We start from the raw sequence: 12,948 nt of genomic DNA on the forward strand, positions 1-12,948 counted from the left end.
TTTGATAAACCACATTTTGTATTCATTCGTTCATTTTCTACAACCGCCTGTCCTGTTGGGGGTCGTGGGGGTGCTGGAGCCTATAACAGCTGACACTGGGCGAGAGGCAGGGTACACCCTGGATAGGTCACCAGACTATCACAGGGCTGACACACAGAGACAGACAACCATTCACACTCACATTCACACCTATGGACAAATTAGAGTCACCAATTAACCTGCATGTCTTTGGACTGTGGGAGGAAGCCGGAGTACCCAGAGAAAACCCACACTGACACAAGGAGAAGATGCAAACTCCACACAGAAGGGCTCCCTCACCCTGGGATTTTGTATTCATTATTCCTATTTTCAGTGCAATCCTTAACTGCCGTAACAACCACAATCACATTTTAATTTGCTCACTGTGTGTCTCTATTAAAAATGTTTCGCGCTGGCTACAAAAACACGTTAAAGGTGGTACAATACACAAAAACGTTTGAGAATCACTGCTGCATATCATACCATGGATCATCTCAGGAGCCATCCAGTAGGGGTTTCCCACTACGGTGTACCTCTTCCTGCGGTCAGGCTTCTTCAGGCCGGGTAGTTTACCCTGCGACAACTTCTCCTCGTGCTTGTCATCCACCATGAGCCGAGCCAGCCCGAAGTCTGCCACCACCACTGTGTTGTTCTACACAAAGGCAATTTAACATAAAATGTTATTAGACTGAAAGGATATATGCTGCTTGATACTGCCAGAGAGAGTGATATAAGGAAGTTTAAAATTTTAATTCCTTTTAGTGTGGATTTTCCAAACACTTCAGATGTAGGCTCAACAATACAAACCTTTTGTTTTCATGTGACACATGCACTTCCTCTGTTTGAGTAGCTAGAACTTTCTGCTGCAGGTCAGTGGAGCGTGTTTTAAGAAGGCTTAGTCTCTTATAGCTACTGCTAACAAGGCTCTCCTTTGTTTATTGTCTCTGAAGTGGCCCAGCAAGTGACAGGTGCACTGTGTTGAACTCTTAAAAGAAAACATAGATATATACATAGGTATGTCCACACACACTCACACACACAGAGGAATACACAAGTTCTTACCTCTCGGACTAGACAGTTGTGTGAGTTCAGGTCCCGGTGGATTATGTTCATGGAATGCAGATACGTCTGGATGACAGACAGATAGACAGAAAGGAGAGGACAGAGAGGCATGAGGAATACAAAATAAATAAACAGAAAATGGAAGTGTTTTTGTGGTGCCCTACTCTCCATGCCAAGTGGAACAATCCTGCTTTGTTTCATCCCAAACAGCTGTCGTTGTAAATACAATAATCCAGTCATACATGGCATTCATCATTGTACTCATATCAAGGGAAAACATTGGGAACTGATGGCCTAATCTTGCAGGAATTCATGCTCTAATTTCCATAGCGGGGGATAGAAAAGACTGAGCACATATTATTAGTGGAAGTGTTGCAGCTCACTATTATGACCACTAGAGGGAGACAGCAGACAGGAACAGGAAGCAGTGCACCTTCCTTCACTGCTGCATATTAAGGCAATTTGACTGTCTTTGGAGGTTTCATAGGTGCACTATTTTAATGAAAGAAACTATCAAAGTTAAAAACACTTTTCAGTCTTTGAACTCACCATACCAGCAGCTATGTCCTTGGCAAAACTGACCCGCTGGTTCCAGGGGTAGTTGCTGTCCTGTGAGCAAAAATCACAAATATCTTCAGTGTCACTTTAGCTGCTGATTAATCTAACACAAAGACTCCACCTGAGGCAATGCAAGATCGCACCACTTCCTCAGTTACTTTAAGGTCTACTGAATGCATTTGGAATACTGAACAGGAAGTAGACACACTTGTATGTCCACAGGCACACGCTGCCCTCTCACCATTTTCTTGATGATCTCCCTCAAGGTGCCTCCCTTGATGTACTCTGCGATGAAGTTGAGTCTCTTGTCCTTGTAGAGGACTCCGATGAACTTGAGCACGTTGGGATGATCCAGGCAACGCATGACCTTCACCTGATGAGACAGTGTCAAGACATTTTTACACACTCACACTGAATATTAGCTTTGGACAAGTTGAAGACATTTTGGTAAATACACTTATTCCCTCTATGGCCATTGGATGAGAAGATTGATACCACTCCCATATACAAATAAATACCAAGCTAGCCAGCAGCTGGTTAGTTTAGCTTGGCATAAAGACTGGAAATAGGTAATAGCTATCCTGGCTCCATTTAAAGGTAAAGAAATCTCTCACAATCTAACATGTTACACCTTGGTTGTGTCATCTGTACGAAAACCGAAGTGTAAAAACAACAAGTTGGGTTTTTAAGGGGGGTTATGTGCTGGGTTATGAGCAGTCTTTGTGCTAAACTAAACTTCATATTTACAGTACACACATGAGATCAGTATTTTCATCCTGCTCATTAAGTTATTTCCCAAAATGTCAAACTATTCCTCTAACTTATAATTTAATGATACTATACTGGGTATGAACATTTGAGAGTCCTGATTAAGTTAGACGATTTTTTCCAGTTGCAATGAACTGTACCAGTTAATTTCTGGGAGTCAGGTTGCTTGAGACTTGTCAATTAAATGTGCAGACTAAACTTCAGGGTTTCCCGTGTTCTTAAACATCAAATTCAATGACTTTTAAGGACTTTCCAGGCCCAATTCCCTGAAATTCAAGGACCGCACATGTCATAGTTTGAGACACGGATCAACGACAATTACTATCACAACATGAGAATTTTTGTTAGGACGACTAGCAGGCTTTACAGAAGCTCACAGGCAACAGTTTAAAAGAGAGCAGGTTTAATGTGTGGAAACTTCTCAGTTGTGTTGTGTAGGTTGCGGCAGGTGGCCAGTGAAACACTGATGCCACTGTGGGAGACACGCATGGAGACAGCGGTACCAAGCCTATTTGATGGAGCGACGCCTGCGAGCTAGTTCAGGAAGTCAACTTGAGCTGTACTGATTCACACACACACACTTCATACGTCACTCTCCATATGTCATCTACGAAACACACCCTCCCAATTTGCTCTTCCTTTGCATTGTCTATGCTGCTGCTGCCCTGCGTCAGTACTGCTGCTCACTCTTTCGACAGCATTGTCCATATCTAATCATTATTCCATTCAGCAATTCACTTTTACTGCCAATACTTCAAGCTTTTCAACATCCCTCCACAACAAGGTCAAAAACTGTTTGCCTCCCCATCACACACCTGATTCTGATTACCTGGAGCGTACTTACAGTATATGCCCTTCACACAGAAGTGCTCCACCCTGTGTTCACTTTAATAACTGCATCTATTTCACACGTAGTCACCAATATTTAAACGTGAAACAAAGCAAATACAAAGACATATGTCGATGTATTCACAAACTGACATTTTAAATATAAGGTTTGTTCTGGCCTGAGTGAGCACCTTTGCAGCTTTCTGCTCTTTTTATTTTGATTTTAAAGGCAACAGAGAAACTTCCTGCATAGTTCAGACTGCTAAATAAATCCAGAGCGCTGAGCAAAGGCAAAGCTTCCCATTACATGTGGTGTGAGAGGTTACAAGTAGTCCTCACAGCATGATGACAGTATGACACCTCGTAAAATATTTCCCTCCTGGAGGGCTGTGAAGGAGGAGGAGGTCGCTGCTACACACACATAAACCTGAAATATTACCCTTCAGCCCTCATGATGTCTTTGTCTGACATGTTCGGTGCATTCTTTCCTCAACAAGATCACAAGAGACTCCGTAATGTGAGACTCGGGCCACCTACAAACAAACAGCCAGTGGGAGTAATAATCATGCCTCATTGTGGTCGGGGTTTGTTTTATAGCCGCTCTTTCTACTCTGTCGTCGTCTGCACCAATTACAAAGCAAAGACTCAGTGATATCGTAACCTAAAAATAAATCCAATACTCCACGCATATGGGAGCGATTTTCCTGAACTTCAAACGTCCCAATTATAAAGCTGTTAGCTGGATGAGCGAGTTTACGACACTGAACATCAAACAGGAACATCAGGAGTAATTCAGATCAGTTCAAGGGTAAAAATAACCCAATAAGTCTTAGAGAAGTCTAAACTTCTGCGCATGAGTCGGTCTCTGTTATCTCTTTAGATTAATGGAAGGATAGGAGAAAGATGAAGCTCTGTGTGGGAGGTGAAATGAGCTCTGCTCATCCATCATTCTTGGGAGGAAGGATTGTGTTAACACTCCCTTCCGTCCCATTTCGGAGGTAATTTCATGTATTTTACTTTCATTTATTCAGGCGAGAGAACTCTTTCTTTTTTATTCAGTCATGCCCTACATTCACACAGAGGAGCTGCTAATTTTAACTACATTATTCACCTTCTGGTCGTGTACAAAAAAATGTTTTTCTTTTACTTTCTCAGCACAGATTTGCCCATCTGGTCCTGAATTCAAACCGGCAACAAACCTTCCTCAGCTCTGCGGTACTGACTGCCCTCATTTCACTGACTGTAGCAATGTTTGTATTCAAGGAAATGATTTATGAACACACTGGTTATTTTATAATCTGAGGTCGACACGTATTGATTGGAGATTTCTGTTCAGGACAAAGAGTCAAGAATACACTCCTTAATGACGCCATCTGGGATTGTCCATCTCCACTCACCTCTTTCAGGAATGTTCTCTGTGTCTCGTCATCAAAGCGAATCAGCTCCTTCATCACCATCACCTCCCCCGTCTCCTTATGGGTCACCTATGACACCACACAGTGATGGAAAATACAAATAGAGTTGAGCAACAAACTGGTATTCCACCTTCTATATGTCAGCATGGAAAGCAGACATTTTGAAACTCTGCCATCTGCTGGACAATGTGAGTATGACTACATTTGATGCATGCTGCACATGTACTTTACACACAGCCAGCAGTGTCCCTGCCCCCAGCTCTACCTTGATGGCCTGTCCGAAGCAGCCCTTCCCCAGCACCTCTCCATGGATGAGGTCAGAGGGGCGGAAGATGCGATGCGTCTGATTGGACACGACGCGAAGCGACTCTGATCGATTGATGTCCTTCCTCTGGGAGATGGGAGACGCCGCGTTGCTAGAGCCTGGTGACTTATCAATACTGTAGCTCCTCCTGAAGGGTGAGAGGGGACATGGGAAGAGTTAGAGGAAGAGAAAGAGGAGAAGGAAAGGAGTGCAAGGTGTGAAGTTTCATCGAAGCTTTTATTGATGAAGGACAGGTGCAGTATATTTGGGCAGGAAGAAGCTAAAATACTCTACAACTTCTCCATCATGTTGCTACCTCAGTTTGAGCTGAGCCTAAAGGAATACAATGAATTTTCGGCAATTAAAGGGAGTCACCCCAGGTGAAAAACAATATCTCTGTTTCTTACGTGATGATGCGGGACCTCAGACTGTTGATGTCAGGGTGTGGGGGCTGTGTGATGGGCAGGATGGGGCTGGGGCCCTCTGACAGAGGGGTCGATAGGGGGCCATCGCCTTGCTCTTCAGCCCCTGAGGAGCCTCCCTCCTGCTCCTGACTGTGAGGGTCGTGTTCGATGGTCAGCTGTAGCAGCCGGCTCGTCTCCTGGATCAGCAGGTCGATCTAGAGACGAAGAGTTCGGAATTGAGAAGCAGAGATTGTTTTTGTAGCTAGAGAAATGCTCTAATAGATGAATACTTGAATAATAATAAATATTTCACAGTGCTGCAATGAGTAAAGAACGGGATCAAGATTTCCATTTGCATATTTACAGTAAGGTGAAATATTTCAGTGTGGTCATTACCTCATCCAGTGGGACATTGTGGATGGGCGTCCCGTTGATTTCCAGGATCCTATCTCCAACATGAATGGAGTTCTTCACGTCTGGACTGATGCAGTCTGCGTCCACCCTGGATACCAAAGAGCAATGAGATGAGCAGAAAAAATTAACACCTTTCTGCACACAATGAAACATGTTCGTTCAGACGCAGGCCTCAGATCTGATAAAGCCTCGGCTCATTTGAATAACAGTGACTTAGATTTCTGCTCATTTCCTTTTCCTTCCCCTCTATTATACATCCCAAATGAATCTCATCTATCACACTGTCTGCCCTTCTTCACTCTTTGTCCTCCACCATGCTAACCTCTACTGGAGTCATTGTCTCTTCTCTTCACACAATCCACAAAATATGCATAAACACACACACACAGGAACACAGAGAGACGGACTCACTGGGAGACTCTGACGGTGTGTCCATGTTCAGGACTGTAGCCGTTGGTTGGGCTGAGCGGCTGGTCGATGGCAACAGAGAAACCTCGCCCTCTGCGGCCGTTGTTGCCTTCGGCGGAGGCCGGGATGGACACGAGTGTGACCGTGTGAGGGATTCGTGAGCATGGCGAGTCCGGCAGCGACACCGGGGTGACGATGGTCTGGTAGTAACAGTGACCGCTGGAGCCAGAGAGGAAGAGGAGGGAGGATAGAGATATTTTAAGGAGGAGAGAAGTTAAATGGGAATCCTGGTGAGGGGTCTGGCTCTAAAGTTGTCCATGCAGTCATGAGGGGAACATCAAGTTTTTTCTCAGTTTTTACGAGGGCTGTATGAAGCTTCTACTGAGGTTTTTGAATTAAGCTGTTGTCACATTTTATGACAGTATCACCCCCCCCACCCAAAATAAAAAAATCTCAAACAAAATCCTCAGTTTGAATAAAATGATTCATCAGATTAAATGGGTTAGTCTTCTTTAAATCAACTTATATTAATTAATAAATGCCATATGTGGTGCTGTTATATTTCTGCTAGACCACCTTACCTGCGGCAAGCAGGAATACAAACAGTTTTCTGACCCGAGTGAAACTTTTGTTTTTGAAAGGCTAAAAGCCAACAAATATGGACTAAAGCAGAATACTTTGATAGTTAAAATCATGATTACATTTATCTTTTTCCAACTAGTTTTGACTTTTGGTCTTTACAAAACTTTGGAGCTTAGGGTTGCAACTGAGGTTGGGTATCTGAACTCGATACCTCTTAGGTATCTACCGAAATAACCCAGTGCCAAGTTATATTGAGTCAAACAATACCTACATCTGATCCTTTTTGTACCTGGCGCAATGTATCTGACAGAATTGGCAGTTTGGGGGAATGTTATGCAACTTAATGCTTCTGTTCATATAATGGGTATCAAAGTAGAAAAAATGTATCAAATGAAGTGATCTATTGGTACTGGCATCACTTCAAGGGTACTGGTATCATCATTTTTCAAATGATACACAGCCCCAGCTGCAAGTACGTAACTAAAATATTTTCATTGTCGATGTATCTATTGATTATTTTGTCGATTAACCCTTTTAAACGTGAGCAAATCAGCTTGATTTCTTTCAAAAACATGGGAAGAAGGCAATGAGCAATGAAAGAAGAAATGAACCCAAAAACTAGAAAGAAATTAGTAAAAAGAAAGAAAGTTAAAAACAAACAAGGAAATGACCTGGAAAAGATGCTTAAAAGTTATTTAAAAAAAAGTCTGTAACATAATTTCAAAATGTAACACAAATAAATATAGTTTTCCCTAGCTTTTTTTCTTGTTTTTTAAAAATCATTTTCTGACCGCGTTTTTGAAAGAAATCGCACCAGTTTGCTCAGGATTCACACACTTTTTCACACACTTGCAAAAGCTGTTTGAAAACGGGTCCATGTCATTGGTTCGACAGCCCATTGGTTCGACATCCCATTAGTCCAACTGTCCGCGGTGCTGAATGGCTTGCGGCGGGCGTATGGTGCGCCGCGACCGGCTTGAGGCGGAGCAGGCTCACGGCTTATGAGTTTGTCACTTTCTTTTTCATTTTAACCCACACCATGATCTTTTCCTGACCCTAACCAAGTGGTTTTTGTGCCTAAACCTAACCAGACCTTAACCACAGGGCATCGTGATGATTTCGGAACGGACTTCAGAACAATGAGTTTAATATGGTCGGAACAATGGGATGTCGAACCAATGGGCAGTTCCCTTTGAAAACATGGCAGAAGACATGATGCTGCTCCTGGTTTTAAACGGTTAACTGATTAGTTGTTTGCTCTACAAAATGTCAGAACATGCTGACAGATGTTGTTCAGTGTTTCCCAAAGCCCAAGATGCCGTCCTCAAATGTCTTTTTTTCCCCACAACCCAAAGATATTCAGTTTACTGTCACAGAGGAGAAAAGAAACCAGAAAATATTCACATTTAAGAGGCTGGAATCAGAAAATTTTGACTTTCTTTTACTAACAAAAGTAAAGCAATTAACTGATTAACAGGTATTAGTTATTATTAGTTAATGATCTAATAGCTGAAAACAAATCAATTACTTAATTTATTATTGCAGCTCTGCTGGAGTTATTGGATATATTTGGATCATGAGTCGGAAACATGTAGGCACTACTAAAATCTATTTCTACAAATAGTATATGTAGCTAAATCTTTATCTGCAACTGTCCAAGAAAACAACAGAATGAATACAATTTTTTTTAAAAAGCTGCGCAGCTTTCAAATGTTGATTTAAGATTTAAATGTCAGTGTTATGAATGAATTTGCAAAGCTATTCTGTACAGGCCTAGTTTTTACAGCATCACATGATGTTGACAAGATGTTGCTTTAGCTGGGAAAACACTGAGCTGACTCTCACTCCCCAAACACATGAAGAATGATCAGAATGTACGGAGGACTCATGAAATACCTATCAAATGATTCAAAACTAACACACCAGAGCTGAAATTTAATTTGGATGACTTTCTTTTTAAAGCGCACCAATCTGACCCAAACTACAAAACCTCTCAATGAATGTAATGATCTGAGACAATCACACTGTCATCATCCACTTCCACTCAGAGACCAGGACAAAGGCTCTTCTGTCCGAGTGTATCTGTTTGTGTAGTGCAGCTTGTTGCACACTGAACTCTCTGTTTTTGAAGCCCGAGGGTTATGACAGTCACACTAACACAACTGCGGAGCCACACGAGTCAAACAACCTGAGCCCCAAACAGACACAAAAAGACCTGAGAGGGAAATTGTTTTATAATGTACTGGATTTGAATTTGCAGATTTACTATCAGAGCCATTAAAACAGAGACTTTCAGAACTGTTAATATACAAAAGATCCTCTCTGAATCTTCTTTACCACAGTTCATCTCTGCCACAGCGTCAAACAACTGTACTTTAAGTAGTTTCTTGTACTTTTCCATTTGGAACAAAATACCAAAAGCACCAAATTTCAAACAAAAAGTCTCAACATGTCTGGTAAAACCGTGATTGCTGTGAATTTCCACCATTCACTCACTCAGTTGTCGCCACAGTTGGTAGTAACATCGAAAAAATCCTTTGAAGCTCAAAATGAGCTGCATAAATTTAAGCTTTTGTCACTCAACTGCAGCTTTGTCTTCTTGTGCGTTTTATGTGGTTTTATTGCACTTCAAAGGGATTTCAAGTGAGAAGAGAAACTGGAAAAACGGACTAAAAAAAGAAAAAATAGTTTGGTGAATTAGCGGGGAATTGGAGCTACCACACCACAAACTGCAGAAGCTTTAATTGTGTTAAAAATGAAGCCAGTTAAAGACTGAGGAATGTAACAACGTCTACATCTCACAGTCTGATTTGACTGTGATATTCAGTGGGTGCATGTCTTGTAATATTGTGCTTGAGGCTCACCAGTAGAGTTTGGATCTCTCCACCAGAGCATATGTGTCTCCATCTCCGATGAACGCCCTGCAGTTCAGACAGGTGAAGCATTCTGGGTGATATTTCTGTTCCCCTGCGACCTGTTAGGAGAAAACCAACGACACAGTTAAAAGGACATTCTGCTTTTTGGTGCTGTGGAAATCTGATGTACAAAGGATGTCAAAGGGATTGTTTTCTCTATTGGAAACACTGCAGGGCAGGAATTCACAGTGTATTTGATGTGACCGGAGCAACAGGCAGCGTGAGGCTTTAATAACTGGTTGCAGAAGTAGGGCGAGGTCTGGTCGCTGAGGGTAATACTGAGAGCTGGGAGATTGAATTTGCTGCTGCCAGATCCCCCTCTGAGAGCTTAGAGCAGTTTTGCAAACAAGAGAGGGAATTGAGTTATGGCCAAAAAGCAGAGCAGGCAATGAGCAGATTAATCACGCAGGCAGATCTGAGGACGACGCTGCCGCTGGAGCTTTCAGCTCGTGGTGTTCTCCAGACCAACAGCAGGAAACCAAACCCTTAAATGATCCGATAAATCACAAAAAAATGAAAAGATCAACTCCAATCAGCAACAACCCTCTCATTGTCATTGTTGCACATTAAATCTGTTTGTCCTTGCTTGTTGCGACTCTGACCGATGGAGAAATCGATTAAGTGGCCCTCACACATACATCATTATCGACCTCTTTTAACTCCTTCAGGTAATTTAGCGCCCGGCGATGCAAATGACCCGCCCACTCAAATACCTGATGATTAAACATGAGCAACGATGTTAAGCACCAAAGGTCGAGTTCACCAGAGCTGTTTGCTCCCCGGAGGCTGAGCTTGTGGTTTCATTTTGTGCTTTGAGTGGCAGAAATTTTTTTGGAGGGAGTGGGCCCTCTGACAGCACGTCTCAACTGCAACGATCTGCAATGCAAATGCAGTGTACCAACAGTGAGGAGGGGCATTTCACTGAGGAGCGCTGAACAAAGACCAACCACTTAAATGCAAAAGGAGAAAACAGAACATTTGTATTGTTTAGTGTCATTATTTAAGGAGGAAGAAGATATTTGCATAATGTTTCTTTTCAAAAAAGGTACATTTAGACTCTATTACGGCACATAATTCAGAGAAAATGCCTAAATCATAACAGTTTTACTCATTTATATTTGTAAAGATCAAACCTGCATAACATATGAGCTTATGGACACAGCCACAATTCTGAGATGCACCCTTAAAGGTACAGTGTATAAGATTTAGGGGGGTTAGTGGCATCTAGTGGTGAGGATTGAGGATTGCAAGCAGCTGAAACTTCTCCAGGTTTGATTTCCTTCAGTGGTAATTGTTCAGGAGGGTTTTAGCTGGAACTGAATTACCTGCAGAGGTCTCTTCTTCTCCAAAACAAACAGAGCGAGTGAATTAAACCGGGAAAAAAGGTTGATTAAGCAATGTCACGTTAGAAAAATTTGTGTTTTTCAGACACTCTCGTTGCAGAGAGGCCAGTGGCCGATGTAAAACCGCGAATGACCCTATCTAAAGCCTGTGTTTGGTTTGTCCGTTGGGGGCTATGGCAGAAACATGGTGGTGCAACATGGCAATCTCCATAAACAAGGACCTGCTCCCTACGTAGATATAATTAGCTCATTCTAAGGTCACAAAAACACAGCAGTTCTTATTTTCAGGTGATTATACATACACAACATACTTGTATTTAATTTCTGTCACAACATCCCCTGAAATCCTTCACACTGGGCCTTTAAAAGTAACTGGAAAATCACAGCAAACCTATCAATTGCCCAAATAAAGATATGCGACTTCTAAATGCTCCGTAAAGCCGAAACAAAACCAGACAAAAAGGAAGAAAATGTGAAGATCAAAGAATCAATAAAATCAATGCATGCAGCCATATGTCTGCTGCCCCACCCTCCTGGGAGAGCAGCAGTGAAACCACGAGTGCACACACACACACACACAGATAAACACATGCTGACGGCCCTCAGGCTGCAGGGAGGAAGACACTGTACAAGCATATTAATTATCTGCTTTTTAAGTAATTAATCTGAGCAGCAGCCTTCAGCCAAATGCGAGGAAAACATGCCACCACTTGGTTTTCATAAGATAACATCCGGACGTTCTTGTATTTTCTGAGTTAATGGTTTTATATCCTCAGTTGGAACAACACAGACTGACCCTGCAATGAATAAAATACACAATATGCAACTTGCTGATTTAGGATTTTCCTCCTTTTGCAGTGTTGTTTCAAAGCTTTCATGCACGACAGCAACACAACATCACCGCAGAGGGACGGAGAGGGAGCGGGAAAAGAGGGCAGATGTAATGACTTTGTAATGGACAAGGGAAGAAAGCAGCTGTAGGGCTTATTGACCGACATAATTTCTTTATTTGTCCTCCTAGCTGCCTCATAAAAAGGAGTCATAAACAATTACTGTCTGGCGTTACAGGGGAGTGTAAACAGAACGCGTCAGAAAATTGAAAGTACAAAAAGGAGATGAGTTAACAGAAGGATCTAAGCATAGAAGAATCACTGGGATGGAAGGATAATTTTAAATTTTAAAACAACCATGTTACCATGATTTATTTGTGGATAGCTGTGAATTTTCTGTTTGTGTGTGTGTGTGTGTGTGTGTGTGTTGGTCTGCGTGTGTGTGTCACTTAGGTGCAGCCCTACAAATGGGAAAGATGGGAAAAGAGGACAGCTGGACGGAGATGAAAAGGGTGTGTGGCTCTGCACAACCTGACACTGTGGCTGCCATTTGCTTGCCAAGCAGGCATGACACACACACATTCACCCACACACACACACCCACACACACACACACGCTGCCACCCACACCCTCTTTAAAAGCCCATTTGACAGGCGACAGCTGCTGTGCTCACATTGAGGACATGCTTCCTCTCCAAACTGTAGATACAAAGACAGACAGGGAGAAATTTCAAAATAAATCTACGTGGTACCGACACCATGTGACTGCTCGATGGTTTTCAGAAGACGGATACAAGAAACATCACATGTATTAACACACCATTAGCTCCACTGTATGTACATGTGCCCTCCAGCCTCGGAGACTGTATTTCATTTTTTGTGTATTGCCTCATCGTGCTCATGATTGTGTGACTCAGTGTTAGCCGGTCACGTAGCCTCGTGGCTTCTTCTAGTGCAACAAACAAAAGCTGTGTAAACATGTCCGCCCGAGGGAAGGTTGAGGGAGTCGACAGGGTCCAGGAGTAAATGGATCAAGTGGCAGCACAATGTTCAGTCGCCATTTGTGATGAGGAGCTCAGTCACAGTAACACTGACTTCA

The 12,948-nt window shown here is 42.6% G+C and overlaps 1 protein-coding gene across 3 annotated transcripts in view; it reads right to left on the reverse strand.

Annotated features, from left to right (window-relative positions):
- The window catches only part of limk1a (LIM domain kinase 1a), an 81,255-nt gene that overhangs the window by 6,927 nt on the left and 61,380 nt on the right, over nt 1–12,948 (reverse strand). For all 3 annotated transcript variants that reach the window (XM_050062470.1, XM_050062478.1, XM_050062487.1), the window contains 10 exons: nt 9,626–9,735; nt 6,183–6,398; nt 5,754–5,859; nt 5,361–5,572; nt 4,915–5,101; nt 4,632–4,718; nt 1,880–2,011; nt 1,630–1,689; nt 1,081–1,146; nt 502–670 (listed from right to left, as the gene is read on the reverse strand). In XM_050062470.1, the coding sequence (XP_049918427.1) occupies nt 502–670; nt 1,081–1,146; nt 1,630–1,689; nt 1,880–2,011; nt 4,632–4,718; nt 4,915–5,101; nt 5,361–5,572; nt 5,754–5,859; nt 6,183–6,398; nt 9,626–9,735 (1,345 nt within the window). The remainder of the gene's footprint in view (nt 1–501; nt 671–1,080; nt 1,147–1,629; nt 1,690–1,879; nt 2,012–4,631; nt 4,719–4,914; nt 5,102–5,360; nt 5,573–5,753; nt 5,860–6,182; nt 6,399–9,625; nt 9,736–12,948) is intronic.

Source organism: Epinephelus moara, chromosome 2 (genome assembly GCF_006386435.1).
Source record: "Epinephelus moara isolate mb chromosome 2, YSFRI_EMoa_1.0, whole genome shotgun sequence".
Taxonomy (NCBI): domain Eukaryota; kingdom Metazoa; phylum Chordata; class Actinopteri; order Perciformes; family Serranidae; genus Epinephelus; species Epinephelus moara.